The sequence below is a fragment of the Stegostoma tigrinum genome, chromosome 2, assembly GCF_030684315.1.
Source record: "Stegostoma tigrinum isolate sSteTig4 chromosome 2, sSteTig4.hap1, whole genome shotgun sequence".
NCBI lineage: Eukaryota > Metazoa > Chordata > Chondrichthyes > Orectolobiformes > Stegostomatidae > Stegostoma > Stegostoma tigrinum.
Window position 1 is genome coordinate 92,128,396 of NC_081355.1, and position 21,895 is coordinate 92,150,290.

The 21,895-nt window shown below is 41.4% G+C and overlaps 1 protein-coding gene across 5 annotated transcripts in view; it reads left to right on the plus strand.

Annotated features, from left to right (window-relative positions):
- The window catches only part of zgc:110045 (uncharacterized protein LOC664755 homolog), a 248,865-nt gene that overhangs the window by 100,629 nt on the left and 126,341 nt on the right, over positions 1–21,895 (plus strand). The window contains exon 1 of one of the 5 annotated variants that reach the window (XM_048551596.2): positions 10,045–10,153. The exons of 2 other annotated variants lie outside the window; for them this stretch is intronic. In XM_048551596.2, the coding sequence (XP_048407553.1) occupies positions 10,098–10,153 (56 nt within the window). In that variant the 5' untranslated portion in view covers positions 10,045–10,097. Of the gene's footprint in view, positions 1–10,044; positions 10,154–16,365; positions 16,540–21,895 lie in introns of those variants that run through there. 2 more of the 5 variants (XM_048551627.2, XM_048551617.2) reach the window with 2 other exon arrangements.

Here is a 21,895-nt window from a genome sequence, read left to right on the forward strand (position 1 = left end):
TATCATCCTGCTACAGGTTTTGTCATTTCACCCTCTGTACCACTCGTCTACTGTCTAACGTTGTTAGCCATGTCCCCTGTGTTGTCTCTCCGCCCTATACTCACCACTTGTTTAAAACATTCTTGTCGCTATGATTGCTAACGTACCATTTGACTTCTTTGCTGTCTACTAAATCTCCAGGCTTACCTTCAGTGACAGATATTGTTGCACATTCTCCTTTTTCAATTCTTAGCTATTTCCCATCCTGAATGGTCACTGGACTGAAGCATTAAGATGTGTTCTCTCCACAGATGCTGCCAGACCTGCTGAGTTTCTCCAGAAATTTCTGTTCTTGTTTCAGATAATCTGCCTTCCTGTTTTTGCTCCCAAAGTGGATGTTTACATTTATTCACCGAATACTGCATTTGTCATATATTTTTCTACTCACTCAGCTTGTTCAAATCACGTTGAAGCATCTCTACATCCTCTTCTGAGCTCACCCTCACTCTCAACTTTGTGTCATTTGCAAATTTGAAGATACTGCGTTTAATTCCCTCATGTTATCATTGATATATATTGAGAGTAGCTATTTGCTATAAGTATATACTGCAAAGTTGGTTGGAACTTATGCATTATTTGAGGCTGGAGGATGCATGAAAATTTATATTAAAAGTATTTTGCATTTATGTCTTCCTTTAGTGGAAACATTTTTGGCACATAATAACTTAGCGGGGAAATTTCAACTTTTAATGAACTTCAGTGAATGATAGTCACTGAAACAGGAAGTATGTTTAAATAAACAATCTATTTCTGGCACAAAGAATGCTATCAAAATGCAAATCATTGTATGAAATCAGGCAGTGGTTTGCAGCTACACTGTTCATGTCAACAGGCATTACTTAACAAGAAGAAAAACTAATTTTTGTTTACTGAACAGATTATTAAATTGATCAATTAAAGAAAACTTACTGTCTATATAATCCCAGAATCTCTAGCCCACTACTTGATCACTAATGCACCACACATATAATTGATTTATTGTTCATTGTAAAGACATAATAAATTCACCGCTTATTCTTTGCACTGTGGTACATGTGACAAGAAACTGCCTCACGACTTGTGTTTTCATTAAAACAGAATGCAGCCTGTGGTAGGGTTGACAGCTGAGTAGTTAGGTTACAAATCCAATTGCAAAGGCAGGGAAAATGGAATGAATATTACCATTTTAATTATCAATATAGAAAATGTATGACAACTCATAAATAATCAAGTGTGGCAGGCTGTAATGTTTCATGTGACACCAAGCTTTTGGATGAAATATTGTATTCAAAAAATACTCTTTGTAGTGACAAACTGGCATGAGCATTGCATTTTGTTGTGTGTCTGTGTTAGACTCATCAAAATAGGAAAGCCAGGAAAGAAATATTGGTTCCTAAACTGAACATGGATTAAAAACTATTCTCATGAATTGCAGAGATAACTGATCATTATTGTTAGGCCCATTTTGGATGATGAGCCTCTTAAATACATTCAGCAAATTTATTGTCTTTGATTGTAAAATCACAATGGTCATTTAAATAAATGTACATCACTGCAAGAGTTCTCAAATCTGTAAAATCAATGTTATGTGTGTCTTCAGGGGTTATTTCTGCAAAGAAAAGAATACAAGGTATAGAAAACAAGAGAAAGCCATATGGCTTGTTGAGCCAGCTCTGTTTTTAAATATGATTATAGTGGATCTTAGGCTTCAACTACATTGTGCTGCCTGCTCTCATATCTCTTAATTTCCTGAAAGATCAAACATTGGGCCATAAGCAGCTTTAAACATAAACAGTAGTGGACCATCCATAACCCTTGTGGGTAAAGAATTTACAATCTTTGAGTAAAGTAATTTATCTTCATCTCAGTCCTAAATGAATCATCCTGGCCCTGAGACTATACCTCCATGTGTTGGATTATTTGACCAACAAAAACAATCTCTCAGTATTCAGCTTATCAAGCTTGTTTAAAACTTTGTCTGATTGACTTCACCTCCAATTCTTCTAACCTCTAGAGAATAGAGACTAAATTTATTCAACCTCATCATAGGTCAACTCCCAGCAATTAATATAGTGAATTTCATTATACCCTGTCCAAAACAAATATATCCTTCTTAAAATAACGTGATCAAAATTTTATATCGTACTCCAAATGTGGTCTCACTGATGCGTGATCTTTCCAAGTAAGATCATGGTGAGTGCAACATTTTAATATTGTGGCATTATATGTTTAAGTGTCAATGTAGAGTATCTTTTGCTACTAAGTTTGCAGATCAGATAAGCAGGGAGAAAATGGGGAGATATGGACTGGATCTTTTTGCAGGGGAGTGGCCCTGAGCTTGAGATCAAAACAGCAGGAGCTTCCTCTTGTCTGAGAGACAATGACAGATTTTATAATTGACAAGACAATTAACTGACTACAATTAAGGCTTCTGCCCCCATGTCTCTAAAAGCTGTTGGCCAATCAGTCGTGATTGTTGTGACCTTAGTCAGCCTCAAGTGAGGAACATTTGATGACCGGGAAAATAAGTGGCTTCAGAAGAGCTAGTCAGGCAGGTCTCTTCCGTGTGTGGGCAGGCATTGTGCCCAAATCATGGGGATACCCATTCCTGATCTTGTTCATGGCCAGGTGGCAGTCAAAGTTGATGGCTGATGGACATGGTGCCGCCTGCCAGGCTCACCAGTTTTATACTCCCCTGTCTATCATATTACTCTTGAGAGCATTACAGGTTTGCAGCTGTGTATTTTAAAAATCAGTGACTATCTGGCCAAAAGTGCGGCAAACTGGTTTCAAAAGATCAAGTCAGCAAGATGGCTAAGATTGTGGATAACTAACATCTTTAAAGGTCTATCCAGTGCCTCTTGGAAGGAAGTGCATATGGCTGGATATATTAAATCTGTGCTTTAATATATTGGAGTATGGCTGAATATGAGAAAGTAGATCTGAGCCAGAGTTTTCTGATAATATCCAGCTGTATTGGTGTAAAAGTTGAAGGAGAGGAGGTATATCCTGTATCCACTGAATGGCAGGAGACCCTTGAGCCATAGGCTCAGAAGGCAATGGGAGTTCTTGGTCCAGCAATCTAATAAGAGTGCCAAGGTGGGTGGGTTCTGTACTCACATGACACATCCTACTAGAACATAGAACATAGAATAATACAGCACAGTTGAGGCCCTGCAGCCCACGAAGTTGTGCCAAACTTTTCCCTAAGCCTAAGGTCCATCTAACCTCCATCCCTATCCTGTACTATCATCCATATGCATATCTGATAGCCGCTTAAATGCCCTTAATGAGGCCGACTCCACCACCTGTTCCAGCAATGCATTCCATGCCCCGACCACTCTCTGAATAAAGAACCTGCCTGTGACATCTCCCCATACCTAAGTCCACTCACTTTAAAACTATGCTACCTCTACCCTAGGAAAAAGTCTCTGGCTGTCCACTATCTATACCTCTGATCCTTTTGTACACCTCTATCAAGTCACTTCTCATCCTTCGTTGTTCTAAAGAGAAAAGCCCTAGCTCATTCAATCTTTCCTCGCATGACCTTCCCTCCATTCCAGGCCACATCCTAGTAAATCTCTCCTGCACCTTTTCCAAAGCTTCCACATCTTTCTTATAACGAGGCGACCAGCACTGGACACAATATTCCAGATGTGGCCGAACCAGGCTTTTGTATAGCTGGAGCAGAACTTCATCCCTCTAATAATGAAAGCTAACACATCATACGCCTTCTTAACAACTCTATCCACCCAGGTGGCAGCTTTCAGGGAACTGTGGACATGAACCACAAGATCCCTCTGGTCTTCCACACTGCCAAGAATCCTTCCGTTAACCCTGTGTTCTGCTTTCAAACTTGTCCTTCCAAAATGAATCACCTCACACTTTTTCCCACTACTTCTTGCTACTATTAGTGGAATTACAAGGATCATCTACTGCTCAATTCCAAACAGCTTCATAATCTACCTTCTAAGTTATTTTATTGACACTGAACTCTTCAATTCATATAGGAATCAGGTGAAAAGTCTCCATAAGTTAGTCAGACCTTTTTTCTTTTTAACTAATTTTTCTGATCAAACTGTTCAGAAATGTTATGACACATCTCTGAAACAGATGGGACTTGAGCTAGGGCCTCACAGCCTCAGGGTAGGGACACTAACACTTCTCCACAAGACGGCTGTTTAGAGTCCAAGCTAACAAAGTGTGGAGCTGGATGAACACAGCCGGCCAAGCAGCATCTTAGGAGCACAAAAGCTGACGTTTCGGGCCTAAGGGTCTAGGCCTGAAACGTCAGCTTTTGTGCTCCTAAGATGCTGCTTGGCCTGCTGTGTTCATCCAGCTCCACACTTTGTTATTTTGGATTCTCCAGCATCTGCAGTTCCCATTATCTCTGGCCCTTTAGAGTCAGAGTTTTTAAAAAAATTTAGCCTGTTTTCAAATCAATTTGTGTAGAGATGTTAGTAATAACTAGACCAGGTGGGGCACGAACCACGGTCTCAGTCCAGGGAATAGGGATGCTACCACTGAGCCTTTTAGAATCAGAGTTGTTTCCTAAGCTCAAACATTTTCAGCTGCTTCATTGATAACCTTTAATGAGTTTTGTGGTCAGAAATATGATTTTCTGTACCACTGACTCCCCAGAAATTGAAGCAGTCCTATCCATATGTAATAAGACCTGGACAGCATTCAAGCTTGGGCTGATAAGAGAAAATTAACATTCATGCTTGACAAGTACCAGGCAATGACTATTTCCAACAAGAGGAAAGCTGGCTATGTCTCCTTGACAGTCAATGGCATTGCCATCGCTGAATCTCTCCTGTCAACATCTTGGCAGTTAACGTTGACCAGAAACTGAACTGAAGAGGCTGTATATATAAATACTGTGGCTACAAAACGAGGTCACAGACTGTAAATTCTGAGGCAAATAACTCATTTCCTGATTCCCCAGAGACCACTCACCATCTACAAGGCACAGGTTAAGAGTGAGATACAATAATTTCCACTTGCATGAATGGGTGCGGCTCCAATAATATGGAAGAAGCTCATCACTATCTAGGATAAAGTATTCTCCTTTTTTGGTACACCGTCCATCAACTTGAATATTCTCTCCCTTCACCAGTGATTCTCAATGGCAGCAATGAGGACAAGGTACAATGTAATAGTTCACCAAAAGTCCTTAGATAGCACCTTCAAAACCCTCTCACTCTACCAAGTTGAAGGAAAGGTGCAACAGATACACAACTGTATGCTGGTGGCGCTATGAACCATATGCTCTTTTGACTTGGAAATATATTGCCATTCCCTCATTATTGCAGGACCAAAATCCTGGAACTCCCTTCCTAATGGCACTGAGGGTGTCTCTATACAAAATTGACTGCAGAAGTTAGGACATTTAGTGACAGTATGAATGTTGGCCTTGCCAAAGATGCCCACATCCATGAAAGAATTTTAAAAAACCTGAGGTTCATAATAGACAAATTGCAGACATTGTAGTTATTCACCTAATGCAACAATACCACCCAAATGTATTGCATGATGCTCACTGACACACTTCTTTTCATTGCAAAAGGATGTGGTGTAACTTGAAACAATAGCTTATAACTAGAGGATAAGCATACCTGTACTATTTAACTCCACCATAGAGAAACAACATTGAGCATCACAGGAAGACATTATTAAAATCATCATCACTCTTGATGGAGAAGTCAATAATAAGGACCTCTGCACAGCTAATCTTTTGGCTCAATATCCTCCACTTATGTTTTGCATTGTGTAAACACACACTTTCTACTTTCTCTTCTCACCAGAAACCAACTCTTAACCCTTTCAAATGTTCAAGAATCAGAATTGTCTGTTTCGTATTTTGTTTTTAATATTGAATTAAAATTTCACCTTCTGCTACGGTAAATTCAAACCTACAACAATAACCCAGCCCTCAACATTATTAATCCAATTACATTACCAATACATCCCTCCCACCCAAGTCTTTAATCGCTAACAGGTTTAGTGCACTACTTATTAATTTGTAACTAAATATCAATATGTCATCTGGTGCCCACAGTTCCACTCCAGAAATAATTTAAAAAAAACATTTTTCTAATGAATTGAGATTTGGGACAAGGAAGAGGCTCATCTGAGTCAAGCTTGGATCACTGAGTCTTGTACCTACATGGAACTTCATTTCCAAAAAAAATCATAGGACATTATCTGCTGAGAACACGTTAGTGATTTAATCTCGAGCTAATGGTAACAGAGTTTGTGGGGTTATTTAAACAGCACGCATGTACATGAGACATGTGGGAACAACACCATTTCACAAGCATCAGTGGAATCTGCCTGCTCAATGTTCATGAAACTTTTTGGCATAATTCCCAATGGCGTGGTCCATAAATGGTGTTGTGGAGGTTGAAATGATTCTACTTGTTGTTATACAAGTATTGAAAAATAACTTAAGGCTTTGGGAAACTTTGTCCTGTGCTCCTTGTATTTAATTCAGGTTCAGGCTGAAATCCAGCCACTTACAAGTTGGCTTACAGCTGGATAAAGAAGATCCTCAACTTCCCTTTCCCAAACTTCTCTTTGAGTTTATGGTGGAAGACCAAAGTTACCACTACAGAATAGTACTAGTCCAACAGCAACAGACCACATCACATTAAGCATGTCGAATAATTAAAAGGCATAGACACTACTGCAGAAATGCTCCAAGCATTCATTAACAATGTTGCTTTTAGAGCAAACCCTTTTAAAAAATTTATATTTTTAAATGTGGGGTTAGAGCTAGAACAGTTTTGCAGAAATCATTAATTGAGTTAATTTACGTTACGCAACTTCACCCCAAAGCAAAATTGTTAAAAGAAACTTTTTTTATTGAAACATATTGTGCAGTTATTTTCACTGAATTGAGCAGCCTTAACAAACAAGGAAAAAAGATTTATGAGACCCTTGTTCTTTTGGACACCAATTGCAATATTATTAATTGAAATAATTTGAGGTATATGTGGCAAATAATGTGTACTCTTAACCTCACCAAGTAGCTTCAGGTTTAAGCCGGGATACACCAAAGCCAGCTGCTATCTTATTGAAATGACTAATTTAATGTGGACATACAGTTGAAATTAAGATTTTCACTGGTCTGTACGGATTTGCACAGTACCATTTGATGTTGTTATCCACTAAGGCTCTCATTGTCATCAAGAGGTTGAATTTCATAGTGAGTTCTCCTAATCATCTACCAAAACTTTGGCAGACGACTTGGAGAAACCATTGAACAATGGCAAAACAGAATTTAACAACATAAAGTTTGGTGTGATGCAGCATTTAAAGTGAATTGATTCAGAAGTAGGATTTTCCACTGCAGCAACCATAATGTTTCTCTCACAGAAGTATCATGATGTACATCAATGAATACTTTTTGGTCCTCTGATTTTGATATCTGCCAATTAGCCAACAGAGAGATCTGGCCCAATGTGCAATATAGAAATCCTATCTGCTTTCTATTCACTGTAACTGAATTCTGAATCATATCTACCATGATTGTATCCAACTGCTCAAGCACAGCACGAGAAATATTTTCTTAGGCAATGTTGTCATTGGTAATATATCTTTATTTTGTTTTTATCACCACTCTGTTTTTGAAAATGGACTTTTGGGAGCAGACGTTATTTTCTATAGTTTGATCCCGTTTAACATATTACAGCAAAATGAACATTAAGCAATTAACATTGTACAATGTAAATATTGGCTTAAAGCAAGGTAGACAACTGAAAAATTTCAACCTGTTGATAATCACAAGGCTGAAAGAAATAATTTGCAATAATTTTAACAATCTATTCATAGAGTGCCACACTTCTCAATTCCATGTCTCTCTCAGTCTTCAGGTTCCAGTGGGACCTCGTGTACCAGAGGATGCCAGTGTATCTAGTGAGTGGAAGCAGACAGGTATCTGCAAGGTCATGTAGCCCTGCCAAAACATTGACTAATAAAGGGCTATCAAGCAGTTTTATGTGAATTGCTGGATGAGTTTCTTTTAATTGACAGCCTTCAGTTAACGTCAGGTTTGATAATGGACTAATTTGATCAGGGAGTATTGATGAAAATTAGATGGATTGTTGCAGGGGTAGAGGGGAGTTAAACTCTCTGGCTCACCAATTTTAGAAGAGGCATTGCAGATACTTCATGAAAACAGGATGAACATGGAACATTCAAGTGAACAGCTCCTTTTAAAAAATCACCCATGTTCTGTGTGTCAGCCTTTTCATAATACTAGGGCTGCAATGAATATACAAACCGGTCTTCCCAATCCTGGCAATTGGGGGCACATAATGTCCTCCCCACTTGTGGGTTTGGTTGCTGGGCAACCTTTTAGTCAGACAGAAAATGCCACATGGTGGGCAAATAGTTACCTTGGACTGGGGTTCCTCACTCGATGCTGGATCGATGGGTCTGACACCAGGAGCTGATAGCCCACTAAGGATATTATTAAAGTGGAGAAAGTTCAGAAAAAAGTTACCGGGATTTTGCCAGGACTAAGGTTTTGAGTTATAAGGAGAGACTGGATAGGCTAAGACTTCTTGCACTGGAGTGTAGGAGGTTAAGGGGTACCTTATAGAGGCTTATACAATCATGAGGGGCATCGATAAAGTGTATAGCAAAGGTCTTTTCCCTATGGTGGATGAGTCCAAAACCAGGGGGCGTATTTTTAAGGTGAGAGGAGAAAGGTTTAAAAGAGACATTAGGAGCAACTTTTTCATACAGAAGGTAGTTCATATGTGGGTCAAACTGTGAGATGACTCAGTAGATGCAGGTACAGTTACAACATACTAAAGACATTTGAATAAGTAAATGAAAAGGAAGGCCAAAGTGGGACGAGTTCAGTTTGGGAAACTTGGTTGTTGAGGACAAGTCGGACCAAAGAATTTCTTTCAATGCTGTAGGACTCTATGACTGTGACTATGTCCGCTACACCCCATCACCATAGTAGAACCTAGAATATGTTAAAATAGATCAGTTGGAATGTTTTTGGAGCAGCTTCGGAGAAAAAAGTGTCAAGGAGATAACCCTACTTGACCTCCTTCAAAATTGTCTGTTCCAAATAATTCAGTTAATTCCACATGACATTAGGAAACTGCGATGGACATATTGAAGGCTATGGACGCTAATAAAGTTTGATTGGGCAGACAGTAGCTCAGTGGTTAGCACCACTGCCTCACAGTGCCAAGGACTTCAGTGTGATTCCACTCTCGGGTGACTTCTGTGTGGAGTTTGCATGTTCTCCCTTTGTCTGTGTGGGTTTCTGCTGGGTGCTCTGGTTTCCTCTCACAGTACAAAGTTGTGCAGGTTAGGTGGACTGACCATGCTAAATTACCCATAGTGTTCAGGGGTGTAGGTGGGGTAGACATTGGAAGTGTAAGATTACAGGGATGGGATGGGATGGATCTGGATGGGATGCTCTTTGGACGGTAAATGTGGACCCATTGGGCCAAATGGTCTGTTTCTACACTGTAGCGATTCTGTGATACAGAAGACTAATGCATCATAATTTCTGCTTTCTCTCTCCCTCTTCACCCCAATCCTGGGCCAATAACATTTTCTATGTCTCTCACTTCTCTCCATATTCAACCCATTTCAATGGATTTATGGCAGTGATACTTATTTCATAATGAGGAAAACAGACCGAATATATTCTCTCCAAAATCGGATCAACCTTGATTCGCCAATTACAGCCTTACCTGCATCTTGCTATTCATTATAAAGTGTTTTAAAAAGTCAATACTCCATCAAAAGCATCATGCTCAGCAATAATTCCACATCAATGTGCAGCTTGAATTCTGACAGAACTATTCAGCTTCAGGACTTATTTCGACTTTAAATCAGTTGTGGACACAATGAGCTGAATGCCACAGGCAAGTCAGAATAACTGTCCTCAACATCCAAGCACCATTTCACTATATATAGCTCTAAGGCACCCCTGCAAAGCAGAGTTCAACAGCTACTTGAAAGTCCATGCATTGATATTACCCAGAGCCACAAGAGTCAAAAGCAAAAGACTCTAGACGAGAGTCTTACTAACAAACAGGAACATGGTTGCTGGTTTTTGGAAATTACTCATTCTATCCAGGAAGACTGCAGCACTCAGGTAAGTCTTTGCAGCCCTGTCATCTGCAGCTATTTCCTTTACTCGCGTAATAAACATGCAGTTATTATTGATTTTGTAACAAAGTCTAATCTCCTTTACAAATGGCATAGCAGACAATGAAGAAGGTTTTCTAAAATTACAAAGAGATGTTGATAAAATGGGTTGATGGGCAGAAAAAAAGCAGATGGAGTTCAATCTGGATAAATGTGAGATATTGCATTTTGGTACAACAAACAGGGGATGAGACTTATAAAATTAAGGGTACGGTCTTGGGGAGTGTTGTAGAACAGAGGAACCTAGGGGTTCAGGTACATAATTCTTTGAAGTTTGCAGCACATATAGACAGGATGGTTTAAAAGGTATTTGGTATATTTCCCTTCATTGCTCAGTCCTTGGAGAATAGAAGTTGGGAAATCATGTTGAGGTTGTACAGGACATTAATGAGGCCTTTTCTGGAATACTATGTCCAGCTCTGGTCGCCCAGTTACAAGAAGGATGTTATTAACCTGGGGAGGGTTCAAAAGAGATTTACCAGGATGTTGCCAAGTATGGAAGGTTTGAGTTATGAAGAAAGGTTGGAGAGGCTGGGACATTTTTCACTGGAGACTGAGAGATTGAGAGATGACCTTATAGAAGTTTATAGACTCATGGGGGTGTAGATAGGATTAATTGTAGGTGTCTTATCCCTAGGATGGGGATCTTCAAGACTAGGGGGCACATTTTTAAGTTGAGAGGAGAGAGATTTAGAAAAAATGATGAGCAAATCTTTTATGCAGAGCGTGGTTCATGTGTGGGATGGATTTGCTGAGGAAGTGGTGGATACGGGTATAATTACAATGTTTAAAAGACATTTTGATAATTACTTGAATAAGAAAGGTTTGGTGGATAGGGGCTAGAAGCAGGCAGATGGGATTAGTTTCGTTTGAATTATGTTCGGCATGGATTGATTGGACCAAAGGGTGTGTTGTATGACTCTGACATAAAAGGAGCTTTTAAACATGCCTCCCAAAAGTCACTTAACTTCTCTTGCACATTCTACTGTGATCAGCCAGCTGGAGGAATTGGTCTGTAATTATCTCAGGAAGGATTACAGATAGATGTGCATGGATGTACGTTTATTCAAGAAATTCTATGAACGTCTCTACAAGGAGAAATAGAAACTCACAGACAATGTCTTTCCTGAAGCCTGAATAATTTTTCTATCTACCCATAAGTGGAAGGATGAGAATTATTCAAGTTAATGGCTGAGACAATTAAAAAGGTAATTAGCACAACTAAAATACAATGCCTGGGACTATGTACTAGACATGAGCTTGGATCAGTTCTCTTCCTAGGCAGGCTGAATAAAACATCAGAAAAGTGTGTGTGAGACTATACAAACTGGTTAGAAGTTTCACCTCAGTTCTCAGAGACATCAGCAGCTCAATTCATCATATCATTCTATGTCCCGTCATTCATTCATCTCCGAAACCAAATCCAGTCCCTATGCTGTGTCTATGTTTGCAACGCATCATTGTCTTTTTTACGTTTTCATCAACGTTCTCCACATACCACTATATTGTCTCCATATTTCCATCTTCCTCCATTTCCCTCATCTTCCCCGCAATAATAAAGACTGAGAAAATGAACTTTGAGGGTAAACTTTCAAGTAGTGACAAGACAGACAGCAATAACTTCTTTAAAATATATCCAATGGAAGAGAAAAGCCTAAGTAAACATAGGCCCCTGACAGAATGAAGCTGGCTAAATAAAAATGGGAACCAGTGAATGGCAGAGGAGTTGGATAGAGGTAGCAGGAACTGCAGATGCTGGAGAATCTGAGATAACAAGGTGTAGAGTTGGCTGAACACAGCAGACCAAGCAGAGAGGAGCAGGAAGGCTGACGTTTCAGGCCTAGACCCTTCTTCAGAAATGGGGAGGGGAAGGGGATTCTGAAATTAATAGGGAGAGGGGGAGGCGGATAGAAGATGGATAGAGGAGAAGATAGGTGGAGGGAAGGCAGGTGAAAGAGGCAGGGATGGAGCCAGTAAAGGTGAATGTAGATAGGGAATTAGGGAGGAGATCGGTCAGTCCAGGGAGGACGGACAGGTCGAGGGTGCTGGATGAGGCTAGTAGGTAGGAGATGGGGGTGGGGCTTGAGGTGGGGGGAGGGAATAGGTGGGAGGAAGGACAGGTTAGGGAGGCAGGGATCTGCTGGACTGGTTTTGGGATGCGGTGGGGGAGGGGAGATTTTGAAGCTTGTGAAGTCAATTGATACCATTGGGCTGCAGTGTTCCCAAGCGGAATATAAGGCGCTGTTCCTTGGGTGGCATCGTTGTGGCACTGCAGGAGGCCCAGGATGGACATGTTGTCTGAGGAATGGGAGGGGGAGTTGAAATGGTTCGCAACTGGGAGGTGCGGTTGTTTAATGTGAACCAAACTTAGGTTTTCTGCAAAGCGGTCCCCAAGTCTCCGCTTGGTTTCCCCAATGTAGAGGAGGCCACAACAGGAACAGAGGATACAGTATACCACATTGGAAGATGTGCAGGTGAACACCTGCTTGATGTGGAAAGTCTCCTTGGGCCTGGTATGGGGATCAAGGGGAGGTATAGGGGCAGGTGTAGCACTTCGTGCGGTTGCAGGGAATAGTGCCGGTTGTGGTGAGGCTGGAGGGGAGTGTGGAGTGGACAAGGGAGTCACGGAGAGAGTGGTCCCTTGGGAAGGCAGGCAAGGGTGGGGAGGGAACAATGTCTTTGGTGGTGGGGTTGGATTGCAGATGGCAGAAGTATCGGAGTATGATGCAGTGGATCCGGAAGTTGGTGGGGTGGTACGTGAAGACAAGGGGGATTCTGTTTTGTTAGTTATTGCGGGGAGGGCATGTGAGGGATGAGTTGCGGGAAATGAGGGAGACATGGTTGAGGGCGTTCTCGACCACTGATTGGGGGAGGTTGTGGTCCTTGAAAACATGTACATCTGGAATGCGCGGGAGTGGAATGCCTCATCCTGGGAGCAGGTGCGGCTGAGGTGAAGGAATTGGGAATAGGGGATGACATTTTTGCAGGAAGATGGGTGGGAGAAGGTGTATTCTAGGTAGCTGTGGGAGATGGTGGGCTTGAAATTGATATCAGTTCCCAGGTGGTTACCTGAGATGGAAACAGAGAGGTCCAGGAAGGAGGAAGAGATATCAGAGATGGCCCAGGTGAACTTAAGGTGGGGCAGAAGGTGCTAGTGAAGTGGATGAAGTGTTCGAGCTCCTCATGAGAGCACAATGCGGCGCCAATATGGTCATCGATGTAACGGAGGAAGAGGTGGTGTTTGGGGCCAGTGTAGCTACAGAAGACTTTCCACATCAAGCAGACGTTCACCTGCACATCTGCTAATGTGGTATACTGTATCCGCTGTTCCTGTTGTGGCCTCCTCTACATCGGAGAAACCATGCAGAGGCTTGGGGATTGCTTTGCAGAATGCCTATGCTCGGTTTGCAACAAACAACTGCACCCCCCAGTTGCGAACAATTTCAACTCCACCTCCCATTCCTCAGACGACATGTCCATCCTGGGCCTCCTGCAGTGCCACAATGATGCCACCTGAAGGTTGCAGGAACAGCGCCTCAATTCTGCTTGAGAACCCTGCAGCCCAATGATCAATGTGGACTTCACAAGCTTCTAAATCTCCCCTCCCCCACCGCATCCCAAAACCAGCCCAGCTGATCGCTGCCTCCCTAACCTGTCCTTCCTCCCACCTATCCCCTCCTCCCACTTCAAGCGCTACCCACATCTCCTACCTGTTAGCCTCATTCCACCATTTGACTTACATGTCCTCCCGGACTGACCTATCTCCTCCCTAACTCCCAATGTACACTCACCTTTACTGGCTGCATCCCTACCTCTTTGACTTGTCTGTCTCCTTTCCACCTATCTTCTCTTCTATCTTCTATCCACCTCCCCCCCTCCCTATTTATTTCACAACCCGCTTCCCCTCCCCCATTTCTGAAGAAGGGTCCAGGCCCGAAACATCAGCTTTCCTGCTCCTCTGATGCTGTTTGGCCTGCTGTGTTCATCCACTTCTACACCTTGTTATCTCAGAGGAGTTGAATAAATATTTTATATCAGTCTTCACAGTAGAACACACCAAAATTCCTAACTATTCAAGACGCCGAAGAAGGACAGGAAGTAAGTGTGATAATAATCACTTGAGAAAAAAATGGTGAAACAAATGGGGCTTAAGACCAGTAAAGCCCCAGGATTTGACTGATGCATTGTGGGATATTAAAGTCAGCAACTACATAGATTTTAAGTGCATGGGTTGTAATCTTCCAGAAACCCTTAGATTCTGGAATTGTCCCACAGGATTGGAAAACTGCCCTTATTTTAAAAGCAAAGGAGACAATAAAAACCTGCTATGGGTTTAGAGCCTTATAATAACAAAGGTAAGTCTTTGAAATACACATAAAGAAATAAACCTCTAGTAATCTAATAAAGCTGTCACTCAAACACCACAGCCAATCATATTGGAACAGAAACCTCAGACCCAATGAAACAGATACTTAACTGGTACGCTGCAAATGCTGCAAGAGGGTGGCATGGTGGCTCAGTGGTTAACACTGCTGCCTCCCCACCTGGGTTCAATTCCACCCTCGGGCAATTGTCTGTGTGGAGTTTGCACATCCTTCCTGTGTCTGAGTGGCTTTCCTCCACATGCTCTGGTTTCCTCCCACAGTCCAAAGATGTGCAGGCTGAGTGAATTGACCATGCCCATAGCATTCAGCGATGTGTAGCTTAGGTGGGTTATAGGGGGATGGATCTGGTGGGATGCTCTGAGGGTCAGTGTGGACTTGTTGGGCCGAAGGGCTTGTTTCTCCACTGTGGGGATTCTACGATCAAACATATTTGAAACTGTTTTCCCCTATGAGAATATTGCCAAAGTTTTCCATTGGTAAATTCAAAATTGGGGCACTGTGGAGTTATTTACTGCATTTCCATACCCATTCTTGACCTGTTCAGGACAGAAAAACCTGGCCCTTTATTTTGGTGTGATACAGAAGAGTCTGAGTGGCAACTTGAACCAAAAGTAATGTCTTAAACTCGTGCATTTTTTAAAGCAATTTGCAACCAGATTACCAGTACTAGATAAAGTGGAAACTTCTGAACCTAATATTGCCTTTGGTTATGTGTGTAATGGTGACAGTTCTGATAGTTTGGAAGTCAGAAGCATCTGAGTTTGATTTATTTAATTGCTGTCAAAGTGAAAATTTCTCAATTTCCGTAAATTTTTAAGCATGAATGAAACTATGCACTTCAGTGGCGTCTTAACGTAAAATAACCAAGTAGGCATTAAAATATCAGCCATATCTTTATCACTTAACTTTGTGCATAATCGTCCAGCTGACCTTTGAGTTCTTCTATAACAAAAGTTTGGAGATGAAATAACCAGTGGTAAAGTAAGAATACAGGCCTGCTCCTTTATTAAACTCTGAAGTAATAATATTCCAGTTTTATTACAATATTCTAAAATGAGATAAAACTACAGGATGTAATTTAATTATTTTTAATGAAGCATACTGAAATTGGTAATTACTTTAAGATATCTGATTTCTTTTCAGTTAATTTGAAGAGTTTATTACATGCCTACTTATTTTCTGACACTGCCTGGTTCGAGAGAATCAAGTATGTCAAGGAAAATTGTGGAATGTGGTTTATGGACCCAATAATTAGTTACATTTTAGCTTAGAACAGTGTTCAAGTATGCTACTTCTGGGCTTCTGATTCATATACTTATTCATTAATTGCTGAACTAAATGCTTCATTATCTTCAGCAAAAACACAGTTTCTACAGATAGAGAGGCATAACATTCATTTCAGGGCCAGAGGCATGTCAAAATACAGTAATATTATTCCCAAGTTAGCCTTTTCATGTTGTCAGTTGGATACATTCACTGGAAGAAAACAGTTGTTACAATTTGATGGGAATTTTCCATGAGGGATTTCTATTCTCTGTACATTCAGCTATTTTAAAGCATCCATATTTTTAAGATTCATTTCTCAATTATCACGGCTGCAAAGCAATAGTTCCTTCATGATTGTACCTGATCAGTTTTGAAGTTGATTGTCCTAATCTCTAGTTATTTACTGAACAGATTTGGGCAGATTTTCTCATGTGGCACTAATTTAAATGATTGGAAAAAGGGTTGTGAGCTCACTGTGCCTGACTCAAGCTTATCTGCCAAAGGCTAAGCTAGGAACAGCAAAGCTTCCTTCATATCAGCAGGGCTTCGGGCTCATGGCCATCTGTCCACACCAGGAATTGTCAGACAAATAGGGGCCACATTTGTGTTAACAGTCGAAAGGAGCAATAGTAAGACAGCATTTGCATTTCATTAGGACGACAGTAGAAAAACATCGTGGTAGGTTGGTAATTTTGAATTTGATATAATGTATTGTTATTATTAATGTAGTTTTACATCACTTAAGTTGATTTCAATTGTTTTTGTTACTGTTGTTATTATTAGCCCGAATTAAGAAAATAAGCAATCTTATTTAAGATCTTAAGCTTCTGAAGGCTAAAACGTTTTCAATTTACACATGTAAATGTCATTCTAGAAACTTCGTTTTATTTATACAGTTAACCTTTTCTGCAAGGAACCTTAGAAGTTCATAAATCTGTGCTGCACCTTTCCTGAGGAGAATACATTTTTGTTTATGCAACCATAAAAGAGAAAAGAACATTGGCTAAAGAAAGCATAAACTCTTATACAACATTGTGTCATAGGCAGCATTTCATTTACCTATTATTTGGGAATGCACCAAACTCTGAGGAAATAAAGAGTGTATTGGTCAACTATGCAAAATAAAACTGCTGAAAATAGCGTCAAATTACTGCAATGATAATGTTTCAAGCATCAAAAGTTAGTACTTGGAGAAAACCATTTAATGGACAGTTTAAGTTAGATATAAATACAGGGTGTCAATCAAACACATCTATATTTGTTATAGGAGTGTGGTGTCGACTGGATAATATGTTGCCTAAGCTCACTTTAGAAAACATTGAAATATTTACCACTACATTAAGAGAAATTGCTGATGAAATATTTTATTCATTCCTGGATATGAAATTTCCTTTCATGCCAGAGTGGAAAGAAAGTAAGGACACGAACAAGAAAACATATGAACTAGTCTCATGTGAAAATCAAAAGCTGTATATGCCTTACTGCTTAAACATAGACAACCTGGTCCCCTATGACTGAAAAAATGATGTTTGCCTTTTGTAACAGCTTTCTCTGTTCATCTGTTTAATTGCAATAATTGCAGATTGCTTGAGTTCTGCTTTTACATTTTGTTTCAAATATTCAAATCTTTTCATGAAAGACTAATATTAGTTGAGGGTATTTCTTTCATTTCCTGATATAAAATAGCATTAATTAGACAATTGAAGTAAAACATGGAACACAAAAATAAGCTTTCTAATTAATATTTGTATTTTATTGAATGCTTACATGATCTAGCAATTAAAATATTGGAAGTGCAGTAAAAATCAAATCTAAAATTTCCTATCTTGATATTACTGTTATAGATATCTACCATACATAGATTAAACAAAAATCTCCTATTTCAATCATTTTTAATGTTAATCCCATGGAATTAAAAAAGAGCAGGTATTCACATATAAAAATGGGTCATGTTGGTTTTAGGATTAACTGGCAAATCCCAACCAATAACATTTATATTAAAAGCTAGTTTCTTTCAGTATATTTAGAGTAATACATTAGGGCTAACATTTATGAGTGCAAATATCCTGAAATTGCGTGGTACCCATATTTGTTTCTGCACTTAGGGCTTATAACTTACTGAAAAAAGACTCAGAAGAAGAATTTCTGTTATTTGTTAAAGTCTTGTGAATGTCAGTTCACTAAATGCATTGCTGGATCAAGTCAACACAGTATTTTACTCCAGCCTAATGTTTAGAGTGAGTGACTTTAACATTTGAAGTGTCACACAACCTTACATAATTGAATCTTGTTTTAGCATGGGCATAACACGGTAAGAAATGTGAGATGAGGTGTTGCTGCAAATACATAACATCAATACTGGGTGCTATCTGGACAAATGCCTCAACATGGCAGACAAATAGATTAAATACAGTTAATTAAGTAAATATGAAATAAGGAAAACAAAGTTCACTTTGGTATCTTGATTATATTGGATTGTTGCTACATATAATTTTGGATTGTTTCATAAACTCATTTGATTTATTAATGTCACTGAGGGAAAGATATCTTCTGTCCTTACCTTTCCAGCATATATGTGCCTTGAGGTGAAGAGCAGTGTGGTGAAGTCTTAACAGACTCCATAAACAAACTTGCAATTCATTCAGAGGTTGCAAAAACTGCAGATGCTGGAGTCAGAGACAACACAGTGTGGAGCTGGAGCAACGCAGCAGGCCAGGCAGTGAAACAGGAAAGTTGCCATTTTGAGTTGGAACCCTTCTTCTGAAGTGGGGAGGGGTAAGGAAGTTGTGAAATAAATAGAGAGGACGGGTGGGGCTGGGGAAGATGGGTGGGATGGTGATAGGTGAGTGCCGGTGGGGGTTGGTCATTGGTATGGGTGGGGCAGATAGGTGGGAGTGAAGATGGATAGGTTGGGTCAGGTCAAGGAGGCAGGGATGAGAGGGAGGGTTGGTCATGGGACAAGGCCAGGGGTGGGGAGATTTTCAAACTGGTAAAAATCCATGTTTAGGCCATGAGCTATAGGCTTCCAAGACAGAATGTGAGGTGCTGCTCCTCCAGTTTATGGGTGGCATAATTGTGACACTGGAGGAGGTCGTGGATGGCTCTGTCACCCATGCAGTGGGAGGCAGAGATCCCCATCCCTTTCTGCCTTTTGTAGGGACTACTCTCTCCATGATTCCCTTGTCTGCTCCACACTCCCCTCTAAACCGATCACCCCGGCACCTTTCCCTGCAATCACAGGAAGTGCTACACCTGCCCCTATACCTCCCGCCTCACCTCCATTCAAGGCACAAAACAAGCCTTCGACATTAGACAGGGGATCACCTGTACATCTATCAATGAGGTCTACTGCATCTGCTGCTCTCGATGTGGCCTTCTCTACTTCGGTGAGACCAAGTGGAGGCTTGGAGACTGCTTTGTAGAGCATCTGCACTTTATTCGTGACAAACAATACCTTCCAGTCACAAACTGTTTTAACTCCCCCTCCCACTCCCTGGGTGACATGTGGCCTCCTCCAGAGTCACAATGATGCCACCAGGAAACTGGAGGAGCAGCACCTCATATTCTGCCTCAGGACCCTACAACCCAATGGCCTAAATGTTGATTTTCAGTTTCAAAATCTCCCCACCCCGGCTTCGTCCCATGACCACCAATGTCTCTTGTTCTTGGCTCCTTGATCTGACACAATCTGTCCATCTTCTCTCCCACCGATCTGCTCCTCCCACCTCACACTCCAATCCCCACCACTGCCACCTGCACTCCCCTATCACCATCCCACCTACCTTCCCCAGCCATGCACCTCCCCGCTTTATTTATTTCTGAGATCCTTCCCCCACTCTATTTCTGAAGAAGGGTCCCAACCTGAAACATCAACTTTCTCACTCCTCTGATCCTGCTTGGCCTGCTGTGTTCCTCCTGATCTTCTGAAAGATTTGATTTTTCTTATTTGCTTTGCCACTACCACTTGTTCCTGTTTAGATGTATGTGGCTGGATATTACATGCTGTTGTTGGATGAATTTCTGGTCAGAGGACATTTACAGGCTAAAGAGTTCCCAGCCCACCTATTTTCCCCACTCCTGGCTTACCCCTACAATATAGATGCCTGTTAAAAGCACAGTAAATCATTATGCTGCCCGTGTCATTTGACAGTTGGTGTGGGCAGGCATGTGGGAGTGGAAAGCTATTTGTTTCTTACAAATTTTAAAAATGTGTGAAGGAGGTGATACTCTATTTGGAGGCTGCCCATTTTGCATCGGGGACATCCCCATAAGATAGCACCACCTTCCTTTTTCTCCAAATAGCTATGTTTGTCCCATTGTCATGGAAATGGGTCAAAAGAGATTCCTTTGTTACTAACATACCTCTGTTGTTTTCACAATCTATTTGGCTGTCATTTTGGGTGTCAGTCTGTGTGTGGAACACTTTGGTGAAGACACAGAGAATCTATCGCCTCTCAGGATAAAAAGTAGAGTGCCATCAGAAACAGAGTGTCTCCAACTTGGAGTTACTACTTAAGGATGTGAGTAAGCTGCATGTTCAGCCTGGTAATATTTAAATTTGAATTTTTGAGCTAGGGCTGGAGGATTCACCTGGGTTGATGCTAGTGGCAGAATCCTCTAGAACCAACACACCTCAGAAGATGACTTGGAAACTAAGGAGAATTAAATAACCTCAAGTACTGTAATATTTATTTTAAAAAAGAGTTCTAGGTTGTAATTCAACGTAGAGTCAGGAGAGATCTGCTTTGAATTTTGACCTAAAGCATAAATGCTTGAGAGATATTATGTTGAGCTGTAGTGCTAACATTTGGAATTTGGGCATAGGTTCCTGTTTTAACTTCTCTCCCATTTGATTTGGGTAATATTCATCTTGATGAAATGTTGAAAGTGGATAAATACAACAAAATATAAAAACTTGTCCATTTTCAAATATTGACAACACAAAAAGGTGTCAATTTTCACCTTCTATTAATTGTTTACTATAGTGTACATGATAAGTGAGGCAGTTGAAGGAATGGCCAATCCATTCAAATACAACAGGAAAGCTCATGAGATAATGGGAACTGCAGATGCTGGAGATTCCAAGATAATAAAATGTGAGGCTGGATGAACACAGCAGGCCAAGCAGCATCTCAGGAGCACAAAAGCTGACGTTTCGGGCCTAGACCCTTCATCAGAGAGGGGGATGGGGGGAGGGAACTGGAATAAATAGGGAGAGAGGGGGAGGCGGACCGAAGATGGAGAGTAAAGAAGATAGGTGGAGAGAGTGTAGGTGGGGAGGTAGGGAGGGGATAGGTCAGTCCAGGGAAGACGGACAGGTCAAGGAGGTGGGATGAGGTTAGTAGGTAGCGGGGGGTGCGGCTTGGGGTGGGAGGAAGGGATGGGTGAGAGGAAGAACCGGTTAGGGAGGCAGAGACAGGTTGGACTGGTTTTGGGATGCAGTGGGTGGGGGGGAAGAGCTGGGCTGGTTGTGTGGTGCAGTGGGGGGAGGGGACGAACTGGGCTGGTTGAGGGATGCAGTAGGGGAAGGGGAGATTTTGAAACTGGTGAAGTCCACATTGATACCATATGGCTGCAGGGTTCCCAGGCGGAATATGAGTTGCTGTTCCTGCAACCTTCGGGTGGCATCATTGTGGCAGTGCAGGAGGCCCATGATGGACATGTCATCAAGAGAATGGGAGGGGGAGTGGAAATGGTTTGCGACTGGGAGGTGCAGTTGTTTTTTGCGAACTGAGCGGAGGTGTTCTGCAAAGCGGTCCCCAAGCCTCCGCTTGGTTTCCCCAATGTAGAGGAAGCCGCACCGGGTACAGTGGATGCAGTATACCACATTGGCAGATGTGCAGGTGAACCTCTGCTTGATGTGGAATGTCATCTTGGGGCCTGGGATGGGGGTGAGGGAGGAGGTGTGGGGACAAGTGTAGCATTTCCTGCGGTTGCAGGGGAAGGTGCCGGGTGTGGTGGGGTTGGAGGGCAGTGTGGAGCGAACAAGGGAGTCACGGAGAAAGTGGTCTCTCCGGAAAGCAGACAGGGGAGGGGAT